Here is an 11,979-nt window from a genome sequence, read left to right on the forward strand (position 1 = left end):
GAATCTGAAAAAAAATGTCCATTCACAAAAATAAAAATAAAAATTTGTTCCCCAATTATTTTAAAAAAGTTCGTCGATTCAAAAAAATGTTTGTTGAGTCAAAAAAGGTTAATGAATCCCAGCTTCCACAATTTTTATCTTTCTTTTCTCACGTATGTCCTACCCATGTATGCGTTCATGGGCCGGGCCGGCCCATGTGCAGAGCTTTACTCCCCTGTTTTTTTCAATTTACTTTTTTGTCTTTTCTTTTCTCATTTTGTTTTCTTTATTATTTCTTATTTAAATTAATTTGGGATTGTAATATTCTAAAAATTGCGAGTTTTTTAAAAAAATGTTTGAGAAATCATAAAAATATATGTGAATTCCAAAAAATTTAGAAAATCATAAAAAATTTGCAGATTCAAAAAATGTTGGTGGTTTTGCAAAACTGTTCACAAAATTATAAAAAATCACAATTTGGAAAAAAATGGTCGGGAAATAAAATCATGTTCATGATTTTTAAAAAATGATCGTGTATTCAAAACATATTTGAGAATCTGAAAAAAAATGTCCATTCACAAAAATAAAAATAAAAATTTGTTCCCCAATTATTTTAAAAAAGTTCGTCGATTCAAAAAAATGTTTGTTGAGTCAAAAAAGGTTAATGAATTCGAAACCGGTTCATACATTTAAAAAATTGTGAACAAAACTAATGTTCATGATTTTTTTTGAGAAAATCAAAAAATTCAAAACAAAATTGTCGATTCGAAAAATTGTTCACTGATTCAAAAATATTTTATGTCTAGGATTTGATTAGTTTTTCGAAAGTCTTTATATATCTTGGCGTTGGGAGTAGTTCGTGGTCAATGAGGTTTGTTTTTAAAGTTTTAAACGTTCCCTTGCGCAACATAATGATAAGTGTGGCATGCACTGGCAAATTCATAGCCTTGGGATTTACCGCGGAATGCATTGTGATCACGTGGACATCGCGACCATCATCGATTAGGGTGAGAAAAATAAATAAATGGCAACATGATGAGCCACTATGTTAAAATAGAGTATGCTCATACATCACGATATTGAGTCATACTTATTTGGCGAGCCATAATTTTTTGTCTCGCATTGCAACGCACGGGTATATTTGCTAGTAGGTATAGATATAGATATAGATATAGATGAAATTGATGTGCTTACGATGAAAGTCGTACGATTTTCGTACGACATGATCTCACCCATCTACAAAATTCAACAGACTAACGACGTCGTATGAAGATTGTACAAACTTTGTCGTACGTGTAGCAGGGCTCTAAGTTTTACAAGGACCGAATTTTTTGTGCATGCTAGGCAACCAAACTGGCCAAAGTCGCATCCCTGTCGTCTGGCACGCCATCGACAGCCCAACGAAATGCCCACAGCTAACTCTGGAGCGCGTCCGACAACTTCCACTCCCTAACCAGCTGAAGCCTGAAAAAGCATCAACAGAATACGTATGTCACAAGTCAAATTGTCCGCCCTGAAACTCAGTCACTCTTGTTTCTCCGGCTACAAACAAAAAATTCAAGTAGGTTTCCGGACTGCCCACCACAGCCATCAAAATATCTACCTATCTACACAAATAATAACGCTGCATTTATACTAGTTATCCTTTTGGCGATATACTCCGTAGATGAGAAGGGAAGAAGATATGACTAGCCTATACACAGCAAAAAATATAGGACAGGCAGCATATATCAAACTTCAGAGTCTATCTAGTTATCTGGTTCTACGCTCTCCAGTGGTATGTTAATGTCAGGTATAACGGTTGCGTCTGCTTCGCACGAGTCTATGTCCATGCGTCCCAGCTCAGGCACAGGCAGTTGGGGGGTAGCGGCTCCAGTACAGGTGTCCTCTGACTGACAATGCGGTTCATCTAAACTTTTGGGGCTTGCCTCTGTGTTGTCCTGGCGGGATGAAACCGGCAGTTCTGCTTCACACTCATCTGGTTTCATCTCAGGCTGATAAGGAGCAGGCAATTCAAGTGGTATGTTAATGTCAGGTATAATGGTTGCTTCTGCTTCGCACGAGTCTATATCCATGCGTCCCAGCTCAGGAACAGGCACTTGGGGGGTAGCGGCTCCAGAACAGGTGTCCTCTAACTGACAATGCGGTTCATCTAAACTTTCGGGGCTTGCTTCTGTGTTGTCCTGGCGGGATGAAACTGGCGGTTCTGCTTCAAACTCCTCTCGTTTCATCTCAGGCTGATCAGGAGCAGGCAATTCATAGGGAGCGGCTCCGGCACTGGTATCCTGCGGCTTACCATGCGGTTGATCTAAACTTTCGGGCCTCACTAGTGTGTTGTCCTGCCGGGGTGAATATGATGATTCTGGTTTACATCCCTCTCGTTCAGGCTCCTCAGGAACTGCAAGTCTCTGGGATGCAGCTCCAGAGCTGCCATCCTGCGCTTCACAGTGAGGTACATCTGCACTCTCGACAGCAAGTCTTATTTTTGTGTTGTCTTGGTGAGGTGAATCTGACGCTTCTGCCTTGCGCCAGTCTCTTTTCACCCCTCGTTGCTCAGCAACTGGCAAATCATGGGACACAGCTTCAGAACTGCTATTCTGCCCCCAACAATGAGGTTCTTTCATCCAATTGTTATTGGCATGCTCATGCCGGACACCCCTAGTTGCTCTCTCATGAAATGAAGGCATGTCTCTAACTCGGGCACCAACTCCCTGGTGGGGTGCTTGTCCCCTGTATGTGCATGGTGCTCTTCGTGGATGATTCCCGAGCCGCTTCTCTTTGTTCATACTCCAAAGGTGAGGATCAGCATTTCCATATGAACTGAACCTTCTTTGCGAAGAAGCTGGCCGTAACGGATAACCAGTCCTGTTCTGAAAGTCCCTGCTGCAGTGACCTCCTGAAGGTTGCTGCCATGTACCAAGAATACTAGTTTGGTTGTGTGATTCTGCCCTCCAAACTGATCCAGGAGTAAACCTGCCATTGGCTGTTTGGGAAGTACTGCACAAGGGTTCTTGATCAGTTCTGCTATGATAGTGCTGCCCGGGATGCCGCTCAACATGTCCTCTAAACCCTTCAGGAGCACCACGTTTGTCACAGGAAGGTCTGTACCTGTTGGGCCAGTATTGATCAACAGGGATAACTCGTGATTGATTATTGTAGTCACCGCCATAAAAGGTTCTTCTGTGCTGCTGAAAGTGGGTTCTGTGAATGTCCTCTCTGGAAGGTACAAAAATAGGTCTGTTTGGGTGACAAGAATTTGGTCGCAAATCATGGCCGTTTGGTTGCCAATTATAACAATTATTTATGCTCCGTGCACCACCAGAACCTGGAATCTGACTCTGTCTTATCGGTAGGCTGTTGCCAGCTATGGTTGAACCACCCCTTGCCCTTAATGACCATGATGACACTCCAGCAGCATCAATTGTGCGGCCATTTCTCTGATGAGCAAAAAAAAAAGAACTAATGTAAGTATATTTGGAAGAACAGAGGTTTGAAAGACAAGTTTTCTTATCCTCCAAATCTTTTACGGTCTAGGATACGGGAGACTATGAAGGATATTTTTGCTGAATAACACAATGTGGCTGAACACTGGATCAGAGACAATAAATTAGTTAGCACTTAGCATATCCATCCTAGCTCAAGCTTTCATACATACTAAATTACATTTCCTTTTCCTAATTTGGGTTATTTTAGGAAATTGGGTTCACCAGACTCGTGGCAGAGCAGTGTTGTAACAAGATTTCTTTTCATACCACAAGGGTATTACCTTGATTGCAAGCCTCATTGTTTCTGCTAAATGCTTGTCCTTGAGAGCATCAAAGAAGCATCCACGTTTTTTCGAATCATTGACTAATTCTGCCCATACTGAATTGCTTGCAAGCAAAGTGACTCCATTTCCAAGGATCCAAAGGCAGTGCCTGTGGCAAAAATACAGAGATATGTAAATGAAAATGCAGTGTAAAGTGTAAACTAATTCTTGAATATCACCAAATTAAGAAATCTTACTTTGCTCTTGTCAAAGCCACATTAATTCTTCCAGCATCAGAGAGAAAACCTACTTTCCCATCTTTGTTGGACCTAACTGTTGAAATTAATATTATGTCTTCCTCACCACCTTGAAATCCATCGATAGATTTTACTGTAACAGACAGAAACTCATGTTTCTCAAACTTTCTTCCAATTCTTTCTTGCATTGCAATCACTTGGGCAGTATACGGAGATATTACACCAACACTGGTTCTCTGCCTCTTCTCCCAGCATTCTACAGTAGTTTTACACAGAAAGTAATCAGCTTTATTCAAATCCTGAAGCTTAGCAGTACTTATTTTCATCCAACATGACATGTGATAGGTGAAGATTTGGATATACCTTTCGCAAGTCTTTCGATGATATTGGCTGCTACAGCAACCTCAACCATATTTTTCGAGCTCTGGCCAAGGTCATCAAGCATTTCCATATCATTTTCAATATGAATGAATGAATAAGCACCATAAATACTTCCAGGGAGATAATTCTTGGTATAATCTTTCTGTTTGACACTGGGACCATCCAAAATTCGGTTACCATAAAAGTTGGCATTCGGAAATTTATTAATGCAAGGGTGCATTCTATATTGTACTTCCAGCAAGTGCTTGGTGTAACCCATTGTACACAATCTCTCGTAGAGGCTTCGGCCAAAGTCAGCATCTTTAGCAATCTAGCAAGTAGCAGTAAGTACAAAGTATCAGCAACTAAGGAAGTCTGGAAATAATGATCAGTAACATATGCGATGATAACAGAATATGACACACATTCTTATAAATAAAGAATACCTTGCTCTTTACCAATGATGATAGCTGGTTTTCATCCCCAATTAGTAAAACATGTTCTATTCCTGGAAGCAAGAGAGGAACCAGCGATTCAGATTCTTTTAGCTGTGCTGCCTCGTCGACAACCAAGATGCTTATAGGCATCACACCTTGCAGCCTGAACAACTCAAACGAACCAGAAGCAGTGCAAAATATGAGTTTTGCTTGCTTCAAACACAAGTCCCTGACTGAAGATTCATTCTCTTCACAAGGAAACCGCATTTTTGAAAGATCCATCAGGGTTTTAATACACATAGAGTTTATCTCCGAAGGGTTATCTAGAGAGATGTCATGGTCAGGAAGATCCTCGGTTGCATCATCTGTCAGGTCATGATGACCAATAGAAGGGTCAGAAAGTTCATCGGAGGGCTTGAAGATTGTAAAAAGATCATCATCAGAGAGATCATCTGCACAGAATAACTGCTGCACTTTATGTACCAAACTTTTCACAAACATCATCTTGTCAAAGTTCTTGCCTAGGGTATCCGCTGGAAGATGGTCGAAGAATGTATCAATACAAGCTACCAATTCTTTTGCTAAACTGCTGAAGTTACTTGTAAAATACTTTTTAAAAGTAGGGCTGCATTCATCACTGCTTGCTTGTATATCTAGGGACAGTTTGTACCTAGAAGTGCAATGTTTTAGGAATTTTAGGACAGAATCCACGCAATGCTTCCACCCAACTTCTCGGTTAAAGCACCTCAGCAACTTCTTGACACGATCATCCAAATATATTTTTGACAACTCCTTGCCAATGTGCAGACGGTCCTTGTTGCCATATAAAATGATGTCACCAAAGGAGTAATGATGGCTTAGAGAGAAGTCCTCAATCAACCCAATAAGACGAGAAGCTACTTGCAAGACAGCCATGTTGGTTGGAGCACACGCAAGAATTCTCTGTTTCTTCATCAGAAGCATGTGTAATGTTACTGCAAGTGTTGTAGTTTTACCTGTGCCAGGTGGGCCCCAAACTAGCCCCACAGAAGATCTATGACAACAATTACTTGCTGAAATACAACTTGCTATTGCATTAAGCTGTGAAACATTCAGCTTAAAATTGCAGAGATCATCCTTGATTTCCTCATGTGATTTGTTGCTGCAGTAGTTACAATGTCTAATAGCCTGCAGCGTCAATATGAAAGAAAAATAAAATAAGCATTGAATACAGAATGCAAAAGGACACAACAGTTGCATAGAGGGACTATGTAAACAAAGAAGAGAAATCTGGAACAGAAAGACAAAGCATACATCACATTCAACTTTTACAATAAGAACATCTCTAGCTACTTAAGTAAAAAATGACAATGCAAATGAAGGCCGTGACATAAAGCTAAATGGTGGCAACGTAATGATAGGGATGAGATACAATAAGTCACAACTTGTACAGCTAAACCAGACACCAACGAATCAACATTAAGAACATGACATTGACCATACTGCATGACCTGGGAAGTAGTCTTTTACAAATTCTGATATCCATATATCATATATCAATTATTATATCGACAAGATTATGCAAATTTATGAGTACAGTAACACAAAGGCTCCACATTTGCTTAAATAGTATGTAAGTGAATACATGTATTCTTCCATTCTCGCAAAAAAAAAGTTAAGATGAACTAGTATCAAAGTATGCAGTTCATTCACATGGTATAAAAGATATGGAACTTGATGATCCTTAGGTACCTCCAAACACATACATATTATCACATGAATATACCATATGCATTTTGTACATGCCGAAGCAGTTTAATCGCCTGAGCAGTGCAAATTGATAATGGGAGGAGACACTGAAACTGAAAGACTTACATTATTGTTTTTGCCCAGCATGTTCAGAATGACTTTTGTATCCATTGTCAGCCCCCTTCGGAGCACAACCCAAACACGATCATATGTTACCATATTAGTTAGGTGCATAGCATAGAAGGACCATCGTCTTGATGAATTTCCACACATCCCTGTTTCATTTAGTTCCTTCAGATCACTACACTTTTCAAGGGGCTTTCTACCTTTTGGTAATTCTTTTCTGATTTCTTCATTGATAGATGAGTTTCTGGATTTCAGAGCCGTTGCTTCTTGATCCAGTATCTCCCATGACTTATCCAACTCTTCAGTGTACAACTTCTCATACTTGTTAACACCCATTTGGTGCCGTTCATCTCCATCAGCCCCAGTCTCCATCCATCGTGATGCCTTTACGGTCATCTTATTGCCCTGGACCTTATTAATCCATACGATGACACAGGATTTGGACTGTTTGAGAATATGAGATTTATTTGCTGGTCTTGTTTCTGAAATAAGTAACACATCTGCTGCTTTCGGCCTATATCCATCAGTTCCAGAACCAGACACCCCCATCCATCTGTCGAGCTTGATCTCATACAGTCCTTTCCCCTTTTTCACTGCATTGACTGATAGCACTTTTGCATATGGAGCTCCAGAGATGTCCTCCATGCTTGAAGACATATCATCCCGAACCTCCTCTAGAAGTGGCCCAAAAAACGATGTCATGTACTGCTCCATGCTGTTAAATGTCTCTGGGATCTTGGACACCTGTAATGACATTTCATTCCATGAATCCATAGTGTTTTTTTGGCGATTGGCAAGAACACCGTTCATATTATAAGTAATAAACAGCATAGCAACTAGGCTTCCTTGTTAAGGCACTTAAGAATTTTGATTTCTCACAGTCCTATTGCAGATTTTCCATTCGTAGGGCACAAAATGAATGTGCTTCTATGCTCCCCTAAAAAAAATGGAGAACTCTACTACTAAAATGTTTCTTCAGATCCACGCGGAGGTTAGGGTTCGTCATTCGCCCAACCCACACCAAGTAGCCAGACAACAAATCGAGCGGAAGGGGGGTTAGGGCTCGTCGTTACCTTGTCGCGGAGTAGGTCCTTGTTGAGGATTTGGTCCACCGACCACGAGAGCACCACCTCGGAGAGGCCCTGGCTCCGCCACTGCCACAGCGAGTCGCCGGAGGAGGCCCGCGTCGGCGTGGGCTGCTGAGGGTCGTCGTCGCCGCCGTCGTCGAACGCGCGGGATGACTCGGCGGGATCGTCGTTGCGCATCCGGTCGCCCGGGTCGCCGCCGCTGCCGGCGTCATTAGGTCGCCGCATTTCGCCGCGGCGACGACTGCGAGGCGGAGGCTGGCTCGCTGCGATGATAATTTGGGGGATTAATAAATCCTAGGTGTAGTGACTTCTAGCTTCTGAAATCTGACTTTTCTGATTGGTTGCTGCATTCTGGGATTGTGCCCGTCTGTCGGACTGCAATCTCGTTGTTGTTTTGGTTCTAGCAGATTTTTTTTGTCCTAGGCGTTGGGCTTTGGGCCAGTTCTTGGTGGCTTCGAGGAGGCGTGCTGACTTTTGGTGGTAGGTGAGCTTTCCTACCTAGCCCAGGCCATCCCTAACCAAATGTGCTGTCCTAGAAGCCATCCCTAAATTCTTCACACAACATGGACTATCCTAGAAGCAACTTTCGTAAGACCTTCAAAACATGCATGAAGGGTGTTTCATAATTTTTTGAAGGCTATCGAGGCGACGCTCAAACTCAGAGTCGTTATAACGCAGTTTTCATAATATTTCTCCTTTTTTGGTTGTATCAACTCAATACTCTCTTTCGAAACAAGCTTTCGCCCCGCTTTTATTATAGCAACCATCCGATACAACTGCGAGACCACCATGGGGGTAAACAACACATTCAAGTCCAAAAGAAAAAAAAAACAAGAGAAAACAAAGAGAAACAAATGCCAACAGCGTCAGATCGATGAAAGCGGCTATTTTCCCCAACCGATGTGTCCTTCGGAAGATTCCCACCACGCTTCTATGCATTCGAATTGTCGTGTGCCAAGTAACACCTTCAAGAAGGAGTACGACGACGACGACACTGCTGCCCGGACTGGTCTTAGGATTTCTCCCGATATACAGAGGGGAGCGGGGAGGGGGTTCACCCGACGCCCTTCAAGAAGGTCGGCGGCGCCCACAGGCGTCACCGCGTTGGCACCGGCAAGAATCGATAGGGATTTCTCCCGACCCCTCTCTCCACACACAACCACAGCCCCAGACCAACCATCGGCCCTGCCTCGTTTGCCGCCCACCAACATGCGCCAACACAGTCGCGAAGTCCTCATGGACGTCTCACCATGGCAAACGCTGCGAGGCCGACCGGACCAAGACGGAACAACCGTAGACAGGGGCAGTAGTACCACAGCCATGTGGGAGGGAACAACCTCCACCGGCTCAAGCAGTAGCAGACCTGACGCAGCGGGAGGAGCACACCAAGCCAACTGCCTAGCCGGAACTAGATCAGGCATGTGAAGCTCCCGCCGTTGCGCTGTAGCAGACGCGGCGCTTTAGCCACACCCCTCCCCCCTATCGCGAGCCACTCATCAGTCCAACCGGAGGCAACATGCTAGAGCACAAGTCAGCCGCCCTAACCTAGATTGGGCCCAAAGGGCCTAGATATGGGCCTACGGGGCACCATCGGTCAGATCCCGTACCAAGCCGCCACCGCCGCCACACAATCAATTGCAAGGATGTAACACCCTCGATGCGGCTATAGCTCCCACGTGTCGAGGCACGACTTAGAGACATAATCGCATTGAAAGCAATGTCGCAAGTCAGGCAATCATTACAACATCCCATGTATAATATAATAAAAGGGGAAGATACATAGTTGGCTTACACTCGCCACGTCACAGCAAAGTACATAAATAACATCCATCATACAAACACTCATGGCTCGACTACGGCGCCAAAATAGAAGAAAACTCAACATGCGACAAGGCCCTGAATCGAACCCCAACTAGGCACCACTACTGATCATCGGGAAAGGAAACATAAAAACGCTGAGAGTCCTCGTCGAACTCCCACTTGAGCTCGTACTCGTCACCTGGAGCGGAATCACCTGGACCTGCATCTGGAGTTATAGTATCTGTGAGCCACAGGGACTCAGCAATCTCGCACCCTCGCGATCAAGACTATTTAAGCTTATAGGAGTGGATAAGGCAAATATATGTGGAGCTGCAGCAAGCGACTAGCATATCTGGTGGCTATCTTATTCGCAAAAGAGAGCGAGAAGAGGAGGCAAAGCACGAGCGAGAAGCTAGAAGAACAACCTGAGCAAGCATAACTCCAACACCGTGTCCACTTCCCGGACTCCGCCAAGAAGAGGCCATCACAGTAACACACACGGTTGATTCATTTTAATTAATTAAGATTTAAGTTATCTACAACCGGAGATTAACAAATTCCCATCTGTCCATAACCACGGGCACGGCTTTCGAAAGTTCAATCCCTGCAGGGGGTCCCAACTTAGCCCATGACAAGCTCTCACGGTCAACGAAGGAATAGACCTCCTCCCAAGACATTCCGATCAGACTCGGTATCTCGGTAACTCAAGACACTTCGACAGGTTAAAACAAGACCAGCAACACCGCCCGAATGTGCCGACAAATCCCGATAGGAGCTGCACATATCTCTTTCTCAGGGCACACTCAGATGAGCAAGACGACGGGTAGGCCAGCCCAGAGTTGCCCCTGGTAGCCCTGGACATCGCTCGGTTGGACCAACACTCAGAGGAGCACTGGCCCGGGGGGGTTAAAATAAGATGACCCTTGAGTCTGCAGAACCCAAGGGAAAGAAAAGGCTAGGTGGCAAATGGTAAAACCAAGGTTGGGCATTGCTGGACAAGCTTTAATCAAGGCGAAATATCAAGGGATTCCCATTATAACCCAACCGCGTAAGGGACGCAAAATCCGGGAACATAATACCGATATGACGGAAACTAGGGCGGCAAGAGTGGAACAAAACACTAGGCGAGAGGCCGAGCCTTCCACCCTTTCCAAGTAAATAGATGATGTTCCAACAAGGAACGGCCTCCAATCTTCACCTGCAACTAGCAACGCTATAAGAGGGGGCTGAGCAAAGCGGTAACATAGCCAATCAACGGTTTGCTAGGACATGGTGGGTTAGGGGTTCAACATGGCAATTGGGAGGCTGATAAGCAAAAGGTAGGCATCGTAGCATTGGCATAGCAAGAGCGAGCAAACTAGCATAGCAAAGATAGTAGTGATTTCGAGGGTATGATCATCTTGCCTGCACAGTTGTCAGAGTTGACTGGATCCTCACAAGCAAACTCAACGGGCTCCTCGGTAACGAACTCGTCTCCCGGCTCTACCCAACAAGACAAACAAGCAACAAGGATACAATCAACCACGTGCAAGACCAAGCAATATGATGAAATGATGAAATGCTATGCGGGATGCAAAATGCAAGATATTACAGGAAATGTATGAACCTGGCCTCAACTTGGAATTCCAAGGGTGCCACTAGATAGAGGGGATGAAATCGCTTGAAAACGATATAAAGATCATTGGAATCTGAGTTACGGTTTGGAAATGGCAAGCGTTTTAAGATATGACACCGGTCTGCGATTTACAGCAAGTAGGCATCTAAACGCAACGAAATGAACATGCTACAGCCACCAAACATGACAACAAAAGACATGGCAGGGATGCACACAAGATGCTTAACAAAAGACTAGCACTGAGCCATGGTCAATTCATCCATTATGAGGTTCAAACAAGCATGGCAAAAACGCAAATGCAAAACAGATTCCAGACTTAGTGAAATTAACACTTGTCTGGAATTTCAGATCACGAAGCCCTCTTCGGAGCAGCAAAACAACATGATACATGAACTGATTAAGACAAGTAAGAACATGGCATGGAGCTACTCAACAAGCTTAACAAAAGACCCAAAGTGACCTGGGGCCAAAAGGGTTCACAAAATATAGTAACGGGCACACGAACATAGCTAAAACACAATCAGTTTTCAGACAGTGAAAACTGAGACATGCTGAAATATAACTCACGAAGGCATGTAAACGAGCTCGATGCACTCACCACGGTGCAAGTCATGGCAAGGCAAGCATACATCCATTAAGAAGGCACAAAATAAAAGCTAGAAATGGCAAGAACAAAGACATAGTATGCACGGATCAACTACAACAACGCCGGCAAAATCGCAAACGAGTTGACGATCTGCCCAGATTCACCACGAAGCAAAAGTAGAGCTCGATTGACTCGAGCTAGGGTGCTCCAAAATTGCACACAAGGACATGGATGGATAGAGCATAACATGATTAA

The 11,979-nt window shown here is 43.8% G+C and overlaps 1 protein-coding gene across 1 annotated transcript; it reads right to left on the minus strand.

Annotated features, from left to right (window-relative positions):
- Positions 1 to 1,469: 1,469 nt before the first annotated feature.
- Positions 1,470 to 8,175, minus strand: LOC125512372. Its single transcript, XM_048677465.1, has 7 exons — positions 7,709 to 8,175; positions 6,636 to 7,379; positions 4,791 to 5,948; positions 4,348 to 4,675; positions 3,985 to 4,240; positions 3,746 to 3,896; positions 1,470 to 3,416 (listed from the first exon to the last, which is right to left on the minus strand). Exons 1-7 carry the CDS (start codon positions 7,946 to 7,948, stop codon positions 1,728 to 1,730), a joined length of 4,566 nt encoding a protein of 1,521 aa, XP_048533422.1. The 5' UTR covers positions 7,949 to 8,175; the 3' UTR covers positions 1,470 to 1,727.
- Between the last annotated feature and the right edge of the window lie 3,804 nt (positions 8,176 to 11,979).

This window comes from Triticum urartu, chromosome 1, assembly GCF_003073215.2.
Source record: "Triticum urartu cultivar G1812 chromosome 1, Tu2.1, whole genome shotgun sequence".
Taxonomy (NCBI): Eukaryota; Viridiplantae; Streptophyta; class Magnoliopsida; order Poales; family Poaceae; genus Triticum; species Triticum urartu.